This window comes from Physeter macrocephalus, chromosome 4, assembly GCF_002837175.3.
Source record: "Physeter macrocephalus isolate SW-GA chromosome 4, ASM283717v5, whole genome shotgun sequence".
In the NCBI taxonomy this organism is placed as follows: domain Eukaryota; kingdom Metazoa; phylum Chordata; class Mammalia; order Artiodactyla; family Physeteridae; genus Physeter; species Physeter macrocephalus.
Genome location: NC_041217.1, coordinates 44,442,941 through 44,464,300, shown reverse-complemented (window position 1 = coordinate 44,464,300; position 21,360 = coordinate 44,442,941). Strand labels below are relative to the sequence as shown.

The following is a 21,360-nucleotide window of genomic DNA, read 5'->3' as shown; positions in this document are numbered from 1 at the left end:
TATGAGTTTTATTTATTTTTTTATTTTTTTGTGGTACGTGGGCCTCTCACTGTTGTGGCCTCTCCCATTTTACTATTTCTATCAAAACTCTCAGTTCTGCCATTGTAATGTGAAAGCAGCCATAGACAATATGCAAGCAAATGGGCAGGCTGTGTTCCAATAAAAATTTGTTTACAAAAACAGGCAGCTAAAAAAAACAAACTAAAAAAAAAAAAAAACGGCAGCTAGCTAGCCTTAGTTTGCCAACCCCTATGCTAAAATAAAGCATGGATATAGAGCTGTAAATTAAAGTTTCAATGCCATTCATGTATGCCACTCCATACTGCTAAAATGAAAGGCCCTGTTGATTTTATTCTACTAAATAATCATTTTTATCTCTCTCCTTTTTTAAAATCCAAACTCCCTTTAAAAAAAAAACAAACGTTAACAGTGATGTGCCGAATGGATCAGCCTTGACACAAGAGAACATCAGCCTCCTATCAAACAAGACCAGCTCTCTGAACCTGTCAGAGGACCCTGAGGGAGGAGGGGACAGTAATGACTCCCAGAGATCAGGAGTTACATCCAGTTCTGCTCCCTAAAACATGAGGAGTCCTACTTTTATCTTCTGTTCCTAACCAATTTGTGGGGCATAGGGGTAGGAGAACAGATAACTTCTAAACCTTTTCTCTGAGAGTGGTCAGAGAAATCCAGGAAAAGCACCAGAGGCAATGTGCACAAACACCACTACTAAAAACAAACCCTGCACATAGTTCACAATAATGCATTTTTTAATTTAAAAAAAAAAGAAAAAAAGAAAATTAGCAGTATCTGCAAGCAATTCAGATTAAATTTGTTTTTGTTCTGTGAATGAACTTTATTTTAATAACTTTGGACGCCTTGGATCCAGGGCTTTAAAAAAAAAAGAAGATATTATATATACACTCTGTTTGATTAATTGTATGATCTTAATGAAGTAGGTTTTTCTTGTATTTTGGTATTATTACATACCCAGTGTATAATTCCTTACCCCCAATCCTTTCCAACTCTCACAACCCCATAAATTACAACAGACAAAAAGCACTGGCCTTTCTGAGAATTCTGTGGTGCTTGAGAAATAGACAGTAATAGACTAGTTATTAGAAAATGTGCAGCACACCAACTTTCCGAGAGCTGTTATTTAGAAGCCATAATCTGCTTTCTCTTTCTGGGTCACTAGCTTCATGTGTAGGTAGGTTTTTCATATGGCATTAAAACTTTTTGTAGTTATTGTTCAGGAGGGCTTTATTTCTTGTTTTTGTGTTTATTTCAGCTTTTCAGAGAGATAATTACCAATTAATTTTTGAAGCCCTCATTTCCAATATTATGGACGGACCCCTTTCATTCTCTTAATGTAATCAGAAACCTGAGTCAATTTTAGATTGCTTGAGTAGATTTAAATGGAGATTACTTTCAGGATAAACTGTAATTTATTAGCACTGAAAATACATACTTGGTTTATTACCTATATTGAGGTGATGGTTGGAAATTTAGAGCTGTGCTTTTCCAAATTGAACCTCTGCTGAAATCATAGAATGTTCAAAAACCAGGACAATCAACCATGTTGTAAAACTGCAACACTTGATTTGAACTTAAAATGAACAGAGCCACATTAGTTCAATGGATGTTTATGTTTTACTCTCAAAAACCAAAAGTATAAAATTCCCGTATACTGGAGCCCTTGGCTTTCAGAGATTGGCAAATACGAACTGCCTGAATCTTAAGGATAGTTCATGAATTAATCAGTTGCTGCTTTTCAGAATCATTAGCACAAGTAGATAGTAAGTACCTAGAAGTCAATTTTTGTAGTCTTGGCTTTACAATATTGAAAAGATTCTTCATGAAAATGTTGAAAAGAATAAGGAAGAATTTTTATTACTTAGTTCTGCTGCACATATTCTGATGCCACATGTCTGTACTGAACTAAGACCATACAAAACATGTTTAGTGGGGGTTATTTGATATAGTCACCCACCCTATCCCTATGTTTGCCTGATTTTCTAAAAATTTCCCTTTCTGGATTATACTACTAAAACAGAAAGCACTGGTTATGTAATAAGTTACTGCATTGCTTTGGTTGGGTAAAAGCAAGAGTTTGTATTTTTCTTGTTTCTTATTTTCTTAACCCTTAACTCCTGCTGAGGTCATAACAACCTCAGTCTAAGCTCTGTGTCCATCATATTGTTAAATGAAACAAATGGGGGGGTGAGGGTGGGGGGAGGGTAATACAGTCCTGCCATTGCCTACCAGTAGGAGAGTCCAAACAGAACACTCTTTTGAGTAGCAATTATTTAATTTGCCCAGTCAAGGCACCGTGTTTATATACTATTTCACATTGAATTTGATTATGCCCTACAGACCTGGCTGGTCAAGGATTTGATATACACATATTGGCTTGGGATTCGAGCTTTCTTTTTTATTTAAATAAAAATTTATATATATATTATATATATACATATATACATAGCTATATCTGTATATATATTGGGTATGTTTTATGGATTTTTTCGCATGAGCGCAGCTGTTGCGATAAAATGACTGATTGGGAGGTAGAAGCACTGAATGAAGATGAGGCATTTTATCAGTTGATATCCATATTTTCCTTTTTTTAAAAGAATACACTTGCTTTTTTGCCTTTTTTATTTGTTTTATTTTGCTTAAAACCCTCTTACATTTACTCTTTAAGTACTTAACTGTTTTTTTGGGAGAAGGAGAGAAACTTTTATGTCTGACAGAGTCCCAAGATTTTTCACTTCTCTCTATAGCCATAAAAGACAACATTCTTGGCCTCTAACCTTCTGTAGGCAGATTTGGGCAGATGTTATTTCTCCTTTGGACATGTTTAATTCCTAAATTTTAGGAGCAGTTGGTTCAGTTTGGAACTCAGAATGATTCTGGTACTGAAAAGGAATTTATGGGTATTGATTTTGTTGAAATTTGGAGTAAAAGTAAAATTCCATTTTGGGTATCTGTTGAAACCTCTAATAACTTCTGTTGTTCTTGTTTATTTTCTTCAAATATACTCATTCTTCCTTTCAACATTTTGATTTTGTAAGCTAGGCCGAAACAGGGATTAATTTACACAGTATTCCTATTCTGAATAAAACCAGAGAAGCCACTTTTTTGAACTGACTTAAAATACTCTCTTTCTCTTTTTAAGGTATTTTCATGGAGTGAAGATGGGGGGAATCTCTCAAATTGTAGCCTTAACCCTAGCTGTACCTCTCTAAGGCCTCACACTCTAGAGGAAATCTGAGTGGGTAGAACAGCAAGAGAAAGGTATACTGTCCCATTGTGCCTGTAATGTAATTTACCTATTTTAAATTGGTTACTCTGCCTTACCTCATAGAAATTCTTACAACTTTCCCAGTGCTCACAAGCAGTTTTAGGAATTCAATAAAACCTCCAATTTTTTTTTCTCTTTCTTTTCCTTTTCTCTGTTGTATACCTTGTGATGTGATGAGCCTGTAAGGGTCAATGGCCTGTTCAGGCAAAACTGCTTGACTTTCTAACTGCTTTTTTGTTAAAATCTATGAAAAATAATTGATTTTTCTAGCTTTTAAAATTTATTCCTTTAGAGACAGGTAGAAGATGAAACCAGTCAGATAGGAAATTCAGTTTTTATGCTTTCTACTTATTCAAATGTTAATTTCTTCTGAAGATGACTGTTTGCTTTTCACTGAATTAAAAGGCAAGACTCAGACATCTCAGATGAAAATGAACAATTCTGAGAGGGTTAAGGTAGGAGTAATAAGCATTGTGTTCAATCTGGATAACAACACCAGAATTTTATTACAGCTAGGAATATAAAAGTACTTGGACTTTTTCTTTCTTCAGTGAGTCTCTGGAAGAGGGTAGAAGAACCGAGAATAAGATATCTAGACTCAGTTTTCTGACTTATACGTAGTTCTTTTGCCTTACTTATAGATATTGTCATAAGTTCAGTAGGTGCCATGACTTGGGTAATTTACAGAGGCTGAAGTGACCAAAGATCCACTCCTTGTTACTTTTCTAATCAAAAGAAAAGTTAGTTATAACATAGGTTTCTAGTAATATTCAAATAATAAGACGCTATTTCTAATGCCAGCTACAAAATACTCAACTACTCAGAATGTATAAAAATTTATTTCATACAGCATTAATGTGGTTGATTCCCTTCTCCCATTTTATTTCCCTTCCCTTCTCCTAGTCTTTCCCATGTATTTATTTATTTATATATATATTTTTTGCCTAAAATTCATAAAATTGGTATGATTCTCATTTGCTACCTTGAATATGTAACTCCATCAGACTTTCCATTGGTCTTGAGGGTTGGAGCTCAAAGTTTTTGTTTTTCTTTTTTTCTCTGTCCCTTCTGTATCTTGCAAATTCCCCTTGATTTACCCACTGCCCTCCCCAATCTGCAACAGTGACAGTTTGCTGCCTCAAAACAGAGCATTCAAATGAATTCGCTTAGCCAATAACTTCTGTGAAGTTGCCTTTTCTAATGGTGTTATTACTCAGTGATGCACAAATGTGGTATTTGCCCTACTGGTAGGCAAACAAAGGTCTGGTTAGGAACGGTAACCTGCTGTTTTCTTTAAAGGAGAGCCAAAGACTTGTGCTTTACTCTGTTTTGGTTTGGGAGGAAATAGTAGCCATTTCGATTGTGAAACCTCTTAGTAGTTGTGAGTTGATTATACTGTGTAGGGAGATGGGAGATGTATCTAAAGTTAACTGTTAAAGTTAGCTGGTCTTATAAAATGTAAAAGTAGTGAAAATTCTTCAGTTTTTCTAAACCATGAATGTCATCTTTTACAGTATTGTGTGTAAGCAGTTCCTCCTCCCTTTCGCTGAGATTATCCTGTCATGATAGCATGTTGTATATTTGTTATTTTACTTGTGCCTAAAGGACAATCTACTATCACTATGGTCAAGTAACTATAGTCAGTACATGTTAGATTATATTCAGATTCAGAGAAAAATAGATTCTTTTCACTAAAGAGTACTCGGTTGTTATTGCTTATGTACAAATGGTTATAGATGGAGATCTAACCATCTTTTTCTACTTTTTTTTTTTTTTTTGCTCATTTTAAAGAATTGAGTAAAGTTTTCATATATAAAATCTATCTGTAAAAAGCACTTGTAATGTCTTATATATCATTAAAAGGAAAGGCTCAGTTACTTTTTAGGGGAAATTAATAACCTGTCTGGAAATTAACTGCAGTGTTTACTTAGATTTTTACCCTAAAAGAGTCCAATTGTGTTTATTTTTTATTGATGATACATGGTTATAGTGTTTGCAAGGTGATCTCTTCCCTGAAAAGTCTGCCTATCCTTTTAGATAAAAATTAGAGCTACTAAACTAAGCAGATTTTACATTCAACGTTAGGGATTGAACAGGCAAGCAGTCTACTACTGTCATCATTTTACCTGACTGCCCATTTTGCTGGCCCACATTCATACCTTTCTACCTTGGACAACTATGATTTTTATATTTATTTGTTGCTTCAGCTCAGCTTTATGAAATTTTCCTGCTGAAATTACTTATTGGGAATTGTAGGTGGATTGCAGTTAATATTTTTTAAAATTATTTCAACTTTCCTGAGCCACTTAGAAAAAGAAAGTTGTTTTTGTCGAAAGATACTGTTAATTGTAGTAAATGCCAGCTTACCATTTGGTTCTTAAGATTTTATTTCTTTGACTGCTAAAGGTGTTTTCACTTGTATTAGATTGTAACGCTAGCTATAATGTTAATGAAGAATAGGAAACTGCCACCACCAAGAAGAAGTAACACCTTTTAATAATAAATATGTTCCCAGTGGGTAGATTCTCAGTACTGCACTGAACAAAGTGGGTAAAGAGCCCTTTGAAATCCTGTTGTGTTAAAGGGACTAACCTCACCACTGGAATCCTTGTTTTCAGAGCTTCTGAATTTTCAGCCAAACACTGAACTTCCCCTAAACTTTATTCCTGAGCAGAACATCCCTAGAGTAATAACCATTATTTTCAAAAGAAAATAAGGCACAGTAACCCAAGAGAGAGAACTTAAGCCTCACAATATTGTGTCCAAAAATATGTATTTAGAAAAATAAAATCCTGTGGAGTTTGTTATCCTAATGTATGTTGTATACTAGATAAGGTGACATTTTCTTGTATTGAGGTCTCATTATTTCTAGTTGGGTTTTTTTGTGTGTGTTGTTTTGTTTTTAATTTAAACTCTAAGTAGACAGAGCTCACAGGTCTTTGGCATCCATTCTAGGTTGTGCACTCAGAGTCATCTTATAACTGGAAACTGTCAGGTGGGCCCCTACCCCAACTCCAGATGGTGTATGAAAGGGTCAAGAAAAGAATGGAAACAAACTATTGGGTGGATAATTGGTAGCCTTTTTTTTTTTTTAACCTGATTTTTTAAAATCACCATTTATTAGTGTAATCTCTCTCCACTGATAGGCTGCCATTCTCACAATAATATCTGAACCACCCTGTAAAATACTCCTCTGATTTCAAGGCATTTTAAGCTTTTGCTTATCATGTTTACATCCTATGTTCAACTAAGGCACTGTTCTGAGAGCTACTTTTTCCAGGTGTATTGTTGCCTAAATTTCCTTTATTCCCCCTTTCATCCTTTCTCTTCTTCCCACCTTCTGGGAATGAAAGGAACTTGGGGGAAAAAAGTTTTTCTTTTTTTCTTTTTTTTTTTTTAATTAATTTTATTCATTGATCCATAGGCTTCATTATCTTACTTGACGATGAATCTGTGAGTTTTTAGAACAACAGAAATGGAAAAAGTGAATCAAGATAATGAACAAAACCTTTCACCCACTTAAAACATGATTTCCAGTTGTGAGATTCCTCTTCTTGTGTGTGGTCTCTTCCCCTTGTTACCCCTCTTACCCTTTTTCCCTGACTATGGTCAATTTGGCTCATACCAGTCTCCCCGAGACATTCTGCAGTCATTATCACCTTTTTGGGTGGATTTTATTTTGTTTTATTTGGTTTCTGTTTTTTTAAGTAACTTTTTAACATTGATGCATATTTGCTTGGGATAGAGCTTGTGTAATTTACCAATCGTATTGATTGTATGTGATTGTGCCCTGCGGAGGTATATTTAACAAGTCAAAAATAATCTAGGATAATAAAGGAGCCCATGAGATTTGAGTCGGATTATAAATGACTTCATGAAATCATTTACAGTTTGAATAGTGAGAATTTATATCTCCTGTTCTTAAATTAGTGCTAGACAAAATACCATTTTTTAAAAGTTTTCTTGCATTCCTATTTTTCTCCCTTGCGTTTTAGCTCCCTGTTCTTTCTTGCCTGCCTCCTGTTCAGAAATAAAAATATTGATCCTTAAAGAGACAGCTCATTTTTAAATTGGTGAAGTTTGTGAAATTTTACTTTTTCCAAGTGTTTTCAACTTTTCTTTAAAAAGTGAAGACATAATGAGTTGGAATTTCACAAGCTGTGAAATTAGCACTTGGCAAACTGTGAAATCTTATTTGAAGACTTTATCTCCTGGAAGTTCTTTTGGAATAGGAAAAAAGAACCCTGTTTTTGAAATAGACCATTTCCCTCTCTTTTTAAAAATCTGTTTATATTTTGAATTTTTAAACAGACTTCAAAAAAGTGAAGTGGAAGAAAAATAGTAGTAGGAAGATGTTTAGAACAGCAAAATGCTGGGTCTGAATAAGTACATACTCTCCTTGTTGCAGAGTTTTGAGAGGATGAGGGCCATCTTTTTAATTTGTATTATCTGTGTGCATGTTGTCTATATCAAAGATGCCACATTTTGTTAAAATGCTATTCCTTTCTTTATTATCTTGGAAACTGACTCAGCCTCATGTTGCTCCAAATTAGTGTTTAAGGCTCCCACAAGTTGCAGATAAAAGGACTATTTTAACAAGTTAGAAGGAGGTGATTCGCCTTTTGGTTTGTAAATATATGAAAGTGTCTACAAGGTCTTTATCTGCTTTCTGTCAGCATTTATATTAAATGATAAATTGATGAGGAGAAACGCGTAGTCTTTTTTTGTAAGTGAGCCTGTGCCCTCTTATTCTAACCTTGGGATTGTTTTCTTACACCTTTTTTTATGGAGTTGTGTTTGTTCGTTTTTTAGGTGAAAAATAGAGAAGTAGGTAATGTATACAAACACACATACATGTAGTGTCAGTTATCACAGGAATTAGTCCAACACCACAGTTCAGAATACTTCATTTGTTATACAGTGATTGCACATTAGGAGTAAAGGTAATGGTTCTGAAATCCGAGTCAGTGTTCAGTGAGACTCCATGGTTAACATACAAAGTTCTGGTTTTTATGCCTTCTCTTAAAATCAGAACCTTTTTTTGCTTAAGCAACATGACCTTGCTCTGAATACCTTCCTGATGCAAATATTTTTTGTCTTTCTGTTCTTACTCACTTTTCCTAATTGTCCTGAAATCCCCACCAATTAGTCATGCCTGGCATTTAGAGGATTTTCTCTTAGAGACCACTGTAAAATATACCCTATTCAAGAACTCAGTGGCCTGAAGAAGAAAAAAGGGGAGGAGAGGGGAATACTCTAGATTAAAAGCAACTTTAGAGATACAAAAATCACATGCAACCTGTGGACTTTGGATCCTAATTCCAACAAACCAAACATTCAAAGACTCTTTTATATAATATAGTTAGGAGAATTTGACTTAAATATTGAGTATTAGATAAAACCAAGGAATGACACTTTTGTTCCGTGTGATAATAGCAACATTGTTATATATTAAAATGTCCATATTTTTAAAAGACAATAACTGACAATGGCTAGAGTTTCCTTTAAAATAACTGAATATTTTTAAAAGAAAAATAATATACATTACCAGTGAACAAACATCACTCCTTGTACCATCAGTTAGCAATTAGTTGTCCGCAATTAGTTGTCTGACCTCAAGAGAAGGGGCCACAGTAAGAAAAAGTTCAGAGGGTATGAAGGATGGTAACTATTGCAACCATCCTTGAATGTCATAAAATCTAGAATGGGAATTCCGAAACCAGACTTGCTGTCTTTACCACTTACCTAGGCCTACCCTGCTTACAAGCAACAGGGTACTTTGTGATCCCTTACACTGAGACTCATTGATGAATATGAGTTTGAGGGCTTCTTTGGTGGAGCAGTGGTTAAGAATCCAGCTGCCAATGCAGGGGACACAGGTTCGAGCCCTGGTCTGGGAAGATACCACATGCCACAGAGCAACTAAGCCCGTGTGCCACAACTACTGAGCCTGCACTCTAGATCCCTCAAGCCACAACTACTGAAGCTCCCGCGCCACAACTACTGAAGCTCGTGCGCCTAGAGCCTGTGCTCCACAACAAAAGAAGCCACCGCAATGAGAAGCCCGTGCACCGCAACAAAGAATAGCACCTGCTCACCACAACTAGAGAAAGCCTGTGTGCAGCAACAAAGACCCAAGGCGGCCAAAAATAAATAAATAAATTTATTTTTAAAAAAAACATGAGTTTGATTTTTTGTGTGTATATTAGCACCTCAATCCCAGTAATCAGCTCATCTGCAATGATGAATTTGTAAATCCCTCTGCTTTCTAACATGGTGGCTCATTTAGTTAATGGCCGCCACCCTTATTTGGAACACCTAGCACATCAAAAGTAAACTTTCAACTACTCACTGAACACTTAGTACAGTATTTACTAAAGTAATTTACTGAGTACTCCCTATATGGCACAACACTGTAGAAGACAAAGAGGAAATACTCTCTACCCTTAAGGAGCTCAGACTCCACTTACAGAACTTGACATGTATACAGTTTAAGGATAGATAACATAAATCATCTACAGAGCACTAGACAGAATTACCAAAGGATTATGCAACCACAGCTATCCTCAAAAGAGAAGAGCAAGGACCTGTGAGGCTATACACAAGGAAGATTTAACCTTGCTTGGCTAGCCAGCAAAGGCTTTCTTGAGGAAGTGGCATTGAAGGTAAGAAACAGCTTGTGGGGAGTGCGCAGGGGCGGGGCAGGAGACTTCTAGTCAGAGAAAAAAAGATGGGTCAACTCTGCGAAAGAAGAAAGACTGTTATGGGAACGAAGGTCATTGAAGTTAGAGTAGAGAGAGTGAGATAGTGGCTTTGGATGCAGAGCCAGATCACAAAGTTGCGTTTTATTCTTAAAAGGAGTCCAAGGAAGGGTTGTAAGCAGGGGAATTAAAGGGATCAGATTTGTGCCTCTTTATTCACGTTCATTGAGAAGCTTCTGTGTGGGTGCTTCTCAAACCTAACATGAATGCAGTTCACCTGGGGCTCTTGTTAAAGTGCAGTTACTGTTTCAGCGGGTCTGGAGTGAGGCCTGTGATGATCTTAACAGGCTCCCAGGTGATACCAGTGCTGTTTGTCTGAAGACCACACTTTCGAATAGTATGGTTCTTTCCACGTGATAGGCAATTTTAGAAGCAGAAGGACCCAGTTTCTGCCTATATCAGACTTAAACTTTTAGTGCAGTGAGTGAGATGTAAGGCATAATTAGCACCACTTGGAGACCACTTAAAGGCAAGTGTATAAGGCTGGGAGAAACAAGGTAACTCAGGAAAGTTTTTGCATTTGAGGAGTTGATCCTGAAAGGTATAAAGAATGGTTTATACAATGAACAGGTGGGAAGTGGAGACTCCAAGCCTGGGAGCACATACACAATCATGAAAGAATATGGCCTGGAGTAGAACTTCAAGGAGTTGGGGATAACTAGAAAAGTTAGGTTGAGGCCAGGTCTTGAAAAGCTTTATGTAACCTGAGTTGTTATTTTATCCCTTAGCAATTAAAAACCAGTAAAGATTTTAAGCCTGAGAGTGATGATTGTAATTTGAAGTGGAATAGGGCCTAAGGCAGAGAGCTCAGTTATCAATCTGTTGCAGTAGACTTACAAGAAATGATGAGGGCTTGCACCAGGACAATGGGAATGAAGAGGAGGGGAGGAATTTCTGAGAACCGCAGGAGCATAATGGGCACTTCTAAACACCCAAATGGGCGCCATCAAACGGATGCCACCAAAATCAGGTGCTTCCTGTAATTCCCTTGACCAAGCGCAAGACCTGATCCCATATTATCAAGTTAAAGGGAAAAAATTACCTTTGCAGTGTCAAAGCCCTTAAAAAATACAGTTTTATGGAAAACCTACAGTAACCTTACTTTATCATCACCTTCCTATCCTCCCAAGTCCGAAGTGTTCAGGTTATTATGAACTAAAACATGCCCTCAGTCCCTGTGCTTACCAATTGTCATCATCTAACTGGGCATTTTGTTATCCTGACAGCAAGCCAGGCAACCTGATGAAATCCTGGGCTTAGGGCATGACGCAGGCTGCTTCTCCAGAGTGGGCTGCCCCATTTCTCTCTGAGCATCTCGAGGGTTTTGTCTCCAGCAGCATTCCCTGGTTAGCTGAACCTCTGTAGCCATACCAAGATGTGATCCTGAAACTTGGTTCTGTTCAAAGTTAGAACAGTCTGTGCCCAAGCAGTATCTGTTGGTTTACAGCACTGGCCATTTGGGAAGGGCCTGAAACCAACTATGTCCTGATGGGTTAAAAGCTGCCAAACTACATTCATTTCTAGCCCCTCATTTCCTCCTCAACCCTCAAATGGACTTGGTCAAATTTGCTAGAGCAGCCCTTGGCAGAGGTAGGTAAGAGACACTAGTCACACAATTGACCTGTACTTATCAAAACACATACCCTTGGCCTTAGCTTTACTGTGAGTTTCTTCCCGTTGCTTCTTGGTCTGTCCAACCCAACCCCTATTTCTCCAGGGAAATTTCTCCCACTACCTCTACCTCTGCCTCTGCTATCTTTCCAATTTCTCTTTTACCACCTACAACTTCCTGAACTAACGTAGAAGCAATGAACTTTGACTCCATGCAACTCTCTGTTGCTCAACCTCCCAAGAATACCTTTGTCTAGTGTTTCTGTTCATACAAGGTGTCAATTCCTCTGGCTAAGTAAGCATTTTTACTTTACTTGATAATCTTAACTTTCCATTTGGGAGGAATTTAGTTATTTTCCTGTTAATAAGTCAGCAAAACTACTCTGAACCTGGGTTTCTTCAAACACAAATATTTATTGAGTACCTGGTACATTCAAGACCCAGTGGCGTGTGCACTGGACATGTTCAATAAATATTTGTTGTTTTGATTTGGTTTCCATTTGGTTTCCCTGAAACCAAAACTGAACTTTCTAACAGTTGTGAGAATTTGGACAAATTCCAATGAGATGCTTTGAGAATCTCACCTGAAAGCTGCCAAATGATAATGCAGGATTTATTTCGATAAACTTTATTTCACCTTAATTAAAATGTCATAACCACCAAGTAAACTAGAAACCTAAGAGAGCTGAAGACAACTCTGTTTTTTGTGCTAGATGTTTTGCTGAATTTCTGTGGAAGAGTTAAGCTTTGAGTTACTCAGTAACCACAGCAGGGGCTCAACTCTACTGTTCTCTGCCAAGGTCTTACTCTTGGATCCAAAGAAAAGAACAGAACAGCCCAGGAAATGAGGCAGTGGCGAGGATCAGCTCAGTTACCTGCTCACAGGAGTTACTACTGAGACCAGAGGCAAGGCTAGGGAAAGAGGAATTTATTTTATAACTGATCTTGAAGGAAGTATTAAAAAGAAAAGAGAGGGTGATTGAGTGCTACATTCTTTCCTCTCCATGGCTCCTCAAATCTACCCCTAACACAGCAAAGCACAGAGACCCTCTGAGATCCTTCCAACCTTGTTTTTGCTCAGAATAGAGAGAAGTAGTGCTAATTTTTATCTGATAAAAGTTCTTAAGTCTGCCTCCAGTTCCAGAAATGGTTAGAAGTTTCCATGAAGAATTTGATTTTAAAATATACAATTATTAAAACACTTTACAGAATACCAGTGGCAGTGGAGGGGAGGGGAGATATAGAGACCCAGATTAGTTTGCCCAGTGTACAAGCTGTTTTTTCCTTTCCTCAACAAATCAGTCTAAGATGAACCGAGGAAAGGGATTTGGGGTCATCAAAATCTAGACAATGAAAGCGAAGGGGAGCTGTGTGCAAGAGAACCAAAGACTGGGCTGGTATTAAAGACTCCAAAAGACCAACTGAAAGTCTCATTTGGAATGTGCGTCAGAGACAAATGCTTTCTAATTAAATATGGGCAACCAAAGGAAAAGGTGGCAGTCCCTGAGTTTGCTTCTGGGCCCTGGAATTTGAAGGACACCTGGGCAAACTTGATAGAGACTAACCAGAAGAGACGAACCAGATGGTGACATATCATAAACACTACCCCAAGAAAAACAATTGAACACTGTAAGTTTTAACCTGGGAAGGCATGGACATTTTCTTGATAGCTATCCAGACAAGGCTTTGAATCTCACCTTTGCCAGCTTTGTGATTTGGGGCAAGTTCCTAACCCTTGTAAATAGCAGTTTTTCGTCTGTAGACTGGCCATATTATTATCTTCCTGGTAGAGCTGACAAGAGAATTATATAAGCTAATGCCTGTAAAGCACTTAGCATAGATCCTGGAATGTAGTAAATGGAACCTATCATTATCATATTCAAAGATTTAAAGATTTTGGACTTCCCTGGTGGTCCAGTGGTTAAGACTCTGCACTTCCACTGCAGGGGGCACGGGTTCGATCCCTGGTCAGGGAAGATCCCCTCACGTGCTGCGAGGTGCGACCAAAAGAAAACAAAAAAACAAAGATTTAAAGATTTTGACCTAAGCTAATGTGAAGTAATGGTTAAATTCTAGACAATGAAATATTATACAGTCATTAGAAATAATTTTGCCAGTCAGGGCACACCTAAACACCTCTGTTCCATCAGTTCCACCTGAACTGGACTTCTCTCAGTCTCCTTTTCTCCTTTGTCACCAGCCTGGGGCTCAGGCTGTTTCTAGTTCCTCTTTGGTGCTGCCACCACCTTCGTGTCATGCCCTGGTACTCCTCTCTCCCCAAGCCTCTGTGGGACAAAACCCTGATGCCCTTGTTGCTCACATAGTCCAGATCTTCTTGACTAGGTGATATATTGACACGTTCAAAAATAGAAAAATAAGAAGGTTCATATTGGCAAATCTCACTTCCACCGCGTCTGTCTGCACCTGCCCCATCATCCCCACTTTGTGATACAAAAGTTAGCATACTATAAACACTGCTCTGCAGCTTGCTTTTTTCTACTTAGTGAGCCTAGAGATCCTTCCTTATCAGTACAAAGAGAACAGCCTCATTCTTTTTGACAGTGGCATAGTTTTCCATTGTGGGGATGGACCTTGGTTTAACTAGTCTGCTATAGATGGAAATTGTTTCTAATCTTTTGCTATTGCAAATCAATAGGGAGTCAGAGAGAGAGAAACAGAGAGAGGGAGAGGGAGAGAGAAAGAAGAATACCAAAAGCAAAGCAAAAAGTAAATGTAAAATGTTAACAATGTGAACATTTGGGGAATCTGGGTGAAGGGTATACAAGAATATTTTGTACTATTTTTGCAACTTTTCTATTACTTTAAAATTATTTTAAAATAAAAAGACTTTGTGTCTTAGTCTTGCAAATTAAGAAATTTTTACATTATCACCTCCTGATCTTTCCCTCTCCTGACCCCAGTTCCATGGACACCCACCTGTCTGCCCTTCCCCTTCCCCTATACACACTTTAGTCAGATGACCAGTAGCATTGATTGGGATGTTTATCTTCATGTCTGGGGTCTGCTATGAAGCACGGTGCTCCTTGAGGACAAAGTCATCTTTATAACCCCGGGCCCAGCACCAACCATGCCCGGTACGTATAGGCATTTATTAAACATTTGTTAATTAAATGATCATATGACTCAATGAATGGATGAAGAAATTAAACACAACCCCTGATGTATAGTTCTTCACTACCTGGCCAGGTGGTATCTGCACCCTTATCTCTTTTCCCACAGATGTTCACCAGACCCCCTTCACCCCTTGGGCAGGGTCCCCTCATCTGCCTTCCTCCAAGGACCTTCTTTACAAGGCACAAGTCTCACAACTCCTACAAGCTGGAACAATAGGTCTGAACAGCATATTCCCACCTCAGGATCTTTGTATCTCCTGTTTCTTCTGTGTGAAAGGCTCTTCCCAAAGATATTTGACTCCCTCCCTCATTTTACTCTGGTCCCTTAGTGTCAGTTTATTAGGGAGGCCTTTCCCACCTCCTTTCTACAACAGTAGCCTCGTTACCTCCTCCCATCACTTTCTATCCCCTTGCTCTGTTGTATTTTCCTCTGTAACACCTGACTGACATGTTATAGATTTATTTTTTATATACTGATTCTTTATGTGATCACTGCATGTCTTCCTGTCTGGAGCTCCCAACCCCTAGAACAGTGCCTTCTGACTCAGGTAGTGCTCCTATGTTTGCTGAACACAAGTGGTTGAATAGGAGACTTTCCACTTGTCTTTAATCTGGAGTGACAAGGAGCCTCCGACCATTCTGGGGCTTTTTAGGACAGTTCCTTGTAACTTCATACTGTACACAGGGGCCCGCGAGATGTCTAGGGTCTAAATCAGTCAAGAACTTAGATGCAGCTTCAGTCTAGGTAGAGATTTCCTGTCTAATGAATAAAGAACTCTTTAGAATGCCTATGACTGTATCAACTTCAAGGAGTCTTCAATCACGCAGAAGGTGGCATACTTGTATCCTGTGAATACAGTTGCAGCAATCCTTATGATGCTGTTTTTGGCTATTTAGGAAGAGGGAAATAAATATAAACCTGCCCTTTATCTCCATTAGTTTGACTTCATCTCCCCAATAACTAAAATAAGTAAAAATAACAATATGCCTAAATAAAAATAATTTGTTCTGTTTGCTTCTTAGAAGTATGTCAGTAGTTGCATGTTTTTCACCTGCCCCACCCTGTCTCCTGATTCCCCCAAGAGAATTTTTCGAAGTATTTCCCACCCAGCTCATCTACCCTAGAAATGTCCTTGGCAGCACCCTGAGGCCCCTGCTTCTGTGCCCCCTCCCACCACTTCAAGGCTGAATGGGGAATGAGTCCACTGTACACACAGGTGTAACCATTGTGTGTCCTTGACTGGGTCATTGACACATCAGCTCTTAGAGGCCTGAAAGTAGCACCTGTTTCAGAATATTTTTCTTCTCTCCCCTATGATTAGATAACGTGGGCTCTTTTTCTCTCTTCCCCTAAAAACCTGTGAGAAAGAGGATATTGCACTGAGAGGTAGAAGACTACCTCTCATTCTGGACATTCATCTTGGCTAGTTATGTACTATTTTATTTATATAGAAAATAGACTATCTTCTACCTCCTGGTTTAGTTAACCAGGAAAAAAGAAAAAAATTCCTGCAAAGTCCTCATCAGCTAGGTATTTTCTGACTAAGTTTGAATTTGTGAACATGGTCTCATTTTCCTTTTCTATAAAGATGAAGAAGAAAGTGAGGGAGTATGGGTAGGAAAGGTGGTATTTTCTGACTAAGTTTGAATTTGTGAACATGTTCTCCTTTTCCTTTTCTATAAAGATGAAGAAAGTGAGGGAGTATGGGTACGAAAGGTGGACCTTCTTTCTCTGGACCTGACTGAACTTTAAAACTTCTCTACTAATTAACCAGCACTGGGCTCTACACTTTGCTTAACCCTGGGAGCAGGTCATCAGCCTTTGACCTCAGGCCTCCCCTCCTCACCAGCTCCATCCCCCATCCTAGCCTCTGGAACCTCATCCAGATTTAGAGGAAAGAACCAGTTCAGAGAGATTGCCTCAGACCACACTATCTCCACTCGCCCAGACCTGTGGAAGATTAGCAACCATGCTTTCCAATGGGATAGGAACTGTAGCTGCTGGAAAAAGGTAAGAGGGGTGAGCTTTCCCTTTGCATGCCCTCACTGGGTTTTCTGACCTCTGAGGGACTCACCAGGATGACCTCGACCCCTTCGAGAAGACCAGGCCCTCTCCCTGGTAGTTTTAATCAGACTTGTTTGGAAGACGTCATTCCAAGTGCCCTCCCTCCCACTCCCTTCTAGGGGTAAGGCCTTTCCCTAAGCCACACCTTGGATTCTTAACCCAAGAAAGAAAGGGGATGCCTTCCCTTGTACAGAGATGCTGCATCAGTGTCAGCCCTCACAGCAGTCCAGGAGATACTCCAAGGGGAATTGCTGGGCCTGCCATACATCTGAAAAGAGGACACATTTAATCTATGAGGACCTCCTAACTCCCTTTTTGCTCCTTCCACTCAATTGCCCCCTGCCCCACCCCCGTCACATCCCCCATCCCCCCACCCAAGGTCTCAGTGACCTTTGACAAAGGACTGCAGCCCTCAACATCACACACATTCCCTTCTTGATCTGGTTTTTTACAGGAAGCTAGAAGTGAGGCTGTGGCTTGACCACCTTGGTTTTTCTTTGTGCTTAACAGAGCTCCTAGGGCCCCCTCAGCCTCCACTTGTATTTCCAAATGTAGCTGAGGGACAAAATGGGAAACAGAGGCAAGCAAGCTGAGGAGAAGAATGGCAAGATTGTCTCTGCTTCCTCACCCTGCCTTCCATAGCTCCCTCAGTGCCTCTGGTCTCCCATTCTGTGCCTCTGTTCTTAAAAGGACTGCAGGGTTCACTTCAGATCATGCAAGAAGCCAAGTAACCCCTCAGCTGCCCCCAGCTTCCAGCCAGCCCCACGCTTGCCCAGCAGACCACTTTGGTGAGTTCTTTCTTCACTGCGTGCATAACCTGCTTTTCTGCTGGGGGAAGATTGAGAAGACTCAGTACCCTCATACAGACTCCCCTCTTTAGACCTAAGGGCCCCAAGTCAGCCACAGGAAGTTCCTGGCCCCTCATGTCTTATCTACAAAAACATTACAAGAGAGTTTATCTCTTGGTTTACTTAATTGGGTGTCCCAATTCTCCTAATTTGTCAATTTCATGATCTCATTTTTTAAAAAGTGAAATTAGTTTTATTTACTTTAGCGAACACACGTTGGAAGTTACTAAAACTTCTAGGAATCAGAAAATGATGAGGGCCTGAACTAAGGCAGCGAGAGAACAAGGAAGCAGAATGCATAGAATCTAGGGTGTGACTAATGAGAAGGGTAAGAGGGAGAAATCCAGGGTGGCTCTCAGGTACCTGTGGGTCCCATTTGCTGAGTTGAAGGACGCAGAAGGAGAAACGTGTGTGGGTGAGAGTTATGAGTTCCGTTTGCTCGTATTTCACTAAGGAATCTGCAGGACATCCAGGTGGAATTGTCCAGCAAACAACTGGTCTGGAACTCAGTGGAAGGATTAGGCTGGAGCTAGAGACTTGGGTGTTTTCAGCACATTGACTGTGGCTAAAGTAAATAAAACTAATTTCACTTTAAAAAAAATGAGATCATGAAATTGACAAATTAGGAGAATTCATTCCTTCTTAACCCTCTCATGTTGGTGAAATCCCTCTGTTGAATCAATCAAAATCCTCCCAATCCTTTAACATCCAGGTTAAAAATCCATCTATTTCTGAGGCCTTCCCTAATCAGCTTCTGTTAATGTCTCCTCCAACTGACCTAAGTTTTCATTGGGCACTAAAGTTCTCTGCCATTTTTCTTGTGTGCATGTCCCATCTCACCAGTTGGAAACTTTGCATTCTTTATATCTTCCAGCATGAGGCCTTGGGCACACAGTACTTCTAATAACCTCAGTTGCTTCAATAGTTGATTCTAATTTCAACATGACTATGGCCAGGCAAGTGAAACTACCCACTTGTAAGGAGTCCAGGACTGGACTTGTCCTGGGCCCTTGTACTTTTCAAAGGTTGTGGCCCTCCCCCTGGCCACAGCGGGTGGGATGGTAATCTGTGCTTTACTGGGGCAAATCTGTGGTGGGTAGTGGAACAGGTGATTTCTCAGCCTAGCTTACCTCGGCTTTCTGTCCCCCTATAGGAGTGGACGTCTTCTCTCCTTGCTGCTTATTGGCCTCTGGAGCTGTGTGACCTGTCATTGGAGCCCTGGGGAGGACATCTGCACAGCCAAGCCTCGGGACATTCCCATGAATCCCATGTGCATTTACCGTGCCCCAGAGAAGAAAGCAACCGAGGGCGAGGGCTCAGAGCAGAAGATCCCTGGGGCCACCAACCGGCGGGTCTGGGAACTGTCCAAGGCCAATTCCCACTTTGCCACCACCTTCTATCAGCATCTGGCAGACTCCAAGAATGACAAGGACAACATTTTCCTGTCACCCCTGAGTATCTCCACAGCTTTTGCTATGACTAAGCTGGGTGCCTGTGACAACACCCTCAAGCAGCTGATGGAGGTACAACCCAAAGCCCTTCCACCTAACCTCCTTGCTGGAACACCCAGGAGAACATCTATGTGTTGGTCTAGAGCCCTTTAGAGACTTTGGGTGGTATCCCAGTCTCTTTGTGTTCTTTTTCTCTTTCTCCTTCCTACCCTTTATTCTTCTTTTATCCATTTATTCATCTAGAAAACATGAGCTGAGTATTTATGCTGTGCCAGGCACTGTGTTTGAAGGGACTCACAAGTATTGGTCAGGGGCTGACTGGCACTGTGCTCACCACCCATGTTAGCCAGGCTGCTTTACCAGACCCACCGCTATTTTCTTTTGGCTTCTACAGGTTTTTAAGTTTGATACCATCTCTGAGAAGACATCTGATCAGATCCACTTTTTCTTTGCCAAACTGAACTGCCGACTCTATCGAAAAGCCAATAAATCCTGTGAGTTGGTATCAGCCAACCGTCTTTTTGGAGACAAATCCCTTACCTTCAATGAGACCTACCAGGACATCAGTGAGATGGTATATGGAGCCAAGCTCCAGCCCCTGGACTTCAAGGTGAGTTGCAGATGTCATCCCTGACCTCAGAGTTCTCCTTCTCCACTCAGAAATTAAAGAGATAAAGAAGCAGGATCCAAATTAACACTGCTATGGTAGCTGAAGGCAGGTGGAGGTGTTATAATCCTATAAGTCAGAGCCCCTGGGATATGTATTCTTGCTTGAAACCTGAGAGATCAATGTAATCTCTGGATTGTAGAGGCTGCTCTGAAAAAGTTATATAAAAGTCCTGCAACAAAGAAATCTACTGACTTTATTCAATCAGTATTTCTCACACTTTTTGGACCACATGGGCATCTCTCCTGCCCACCCCCCAACTCCTGTGTCACTCATTAGCTTCCCATAGAACATATCTCATGAATACTCATAAGAGTTCAAATTTCCAGAGTCAGAGAAGATAATATTTTGTTTTCTTTTCTCAGACTACGTTTCTCCTCTTCTGTTTATTTCTTCCTCTTTTTCTTTCCTTTCTTTCTCTTTCTTCTGTTACCATTTACTAACAATATGGAAGATTCACGACACTATACGAGATATGTGAGGTTTCCCCGTCTGGGTTAGAGAAATGGCTTAACCAAATGGTGGGAAAGACAGAGGGAGGACGGACAAAATAAAGTGCTTCACAGGGAAATGGAGAAGCCAAAGTGAATAGCACAGTTGGGTAGGTGTGTTTCCTGTTCTCCTCAGGGAAATGCAGAGCAGTCCAGAGTGACCATCAACCAATGGATATCCAATAAGACTGATGGGCGTATCACTGATGTCATTCCCCCAGAAGCCATCAGTGAGTTCACTGTCCTGGTGCTGGTCAACACCATTTACTTCAAGGTACTCAAAATGTCCCTGGAGACCTCAGGGATGACTTATTTTCCCTCCAGCTTACCCTCTTTCATACCATTGGGCATGTGTCAGTAGATCTTTTTTTTTTTTTTTTTTTGGTGGTATGCGGGCCTCTCACTGTTGGGGCCTCTCCCATTGCGGAGCATAGGCTCCGGATGCGCAGGCTCAGCGGCCATGGCTCACGGGCCCAGCCGCTCTGCGGCATGTGGGACCTTCCCGGACTGGGGCACGAACCCGCGTCCCCTGCATCAGCAGGCGGACTCTCAACCACTGCGCCACCAGGGAAGCCCAGTAGATCTTTTTGAGAAATGGTACATGCATGGTCTGGGTAAAATACAAATTTGCTGAGTCTAGAGTCATGTCTAGGGCTGTGGCTACTGGGCTGAGGTCCAGAGGGGGCCTGGTAGTGTCTCTGGGCCCAAGGCAAAGTGTACACACTCACAGACCCAGCATGCTCAGCAGCAAGGTGTGCGTGGTAATAAATTCTCATATATATGTGATGATTTCTCCTGTCCTTAATTAACTCCATTTTGAAATCTGGAACAAAATGACAGAGTCTGCAGACAATCCTCAGTGATGAGATTTTCTTCCATCATCTAGAGCAACTTCTGCAGTGACTCAAAATTCCTCTTGCCTGAAGCTTCTGAACCTCCTGATGTCAGACTAACCTCAAACTTTGCAGAGGCCTTGTTGCATGATCCTGCAGATGGCTTTGTCTTTCTCAGAGAGTCAAGAGTTCTAA

At 40.1% G+C, this 21,360-nt stretch overlaps 2 protein-coding genes across 4 annotated transcripts in view; both read left to right on the top strand.

Moving 5' to 3' along the window:
• The window catches only part of RC3H1 (ring finger and CCCH-type domains 1), a 97,804-nt gene extending 88,336 nt beyond the window's left edge, over positions 1-9,468 (top strand). For 2 of the 3 annotated variants that reach the window (XM_024133621.3, XM_024133620.3), the window contains exon 20: positions 431-2,761. In XM_024133621.3, coding sequence (XP_023989389.1) covers positions 431-581 — 151 coding nt within the window. In that variant the 3' untranslated portion in view covers positions 582-2,761. Of the gene's footprint in view, positions 1-430; positions 2,762-3,178 lie in introns of those variants that run through there. The other variant, XM_028488588.2, reaches the window with a different exon arrangement.
• A 9,411-nt stretch (positions 9,469-18,879) lies between these two features.
• The window catches only part of SERPINC1 (serpin family C member 1), a 35,170-nt gene continuing 32,689 nt past the window's right edge, over positions 18,880-21,360 (top strand). The window contains exons 1-3 of the mRNA XM_007116167.3: positions 18,880-19,246; positions 19,569-19,784; positions 20,469-20,606. Of these exons, the coding sequence (XP_007116229.2) occupies positions 18,983-19,246; positions 19,569-19,784; positions 20,469-20,606 (618 nt within the window). The 5' untranslated portion in view covers positions 18,880-18,982. The remainder of the gene's footprint in view (positions 19,247-19,568; positions 19,785-20,468; positions 20,607-21,360) is intronic.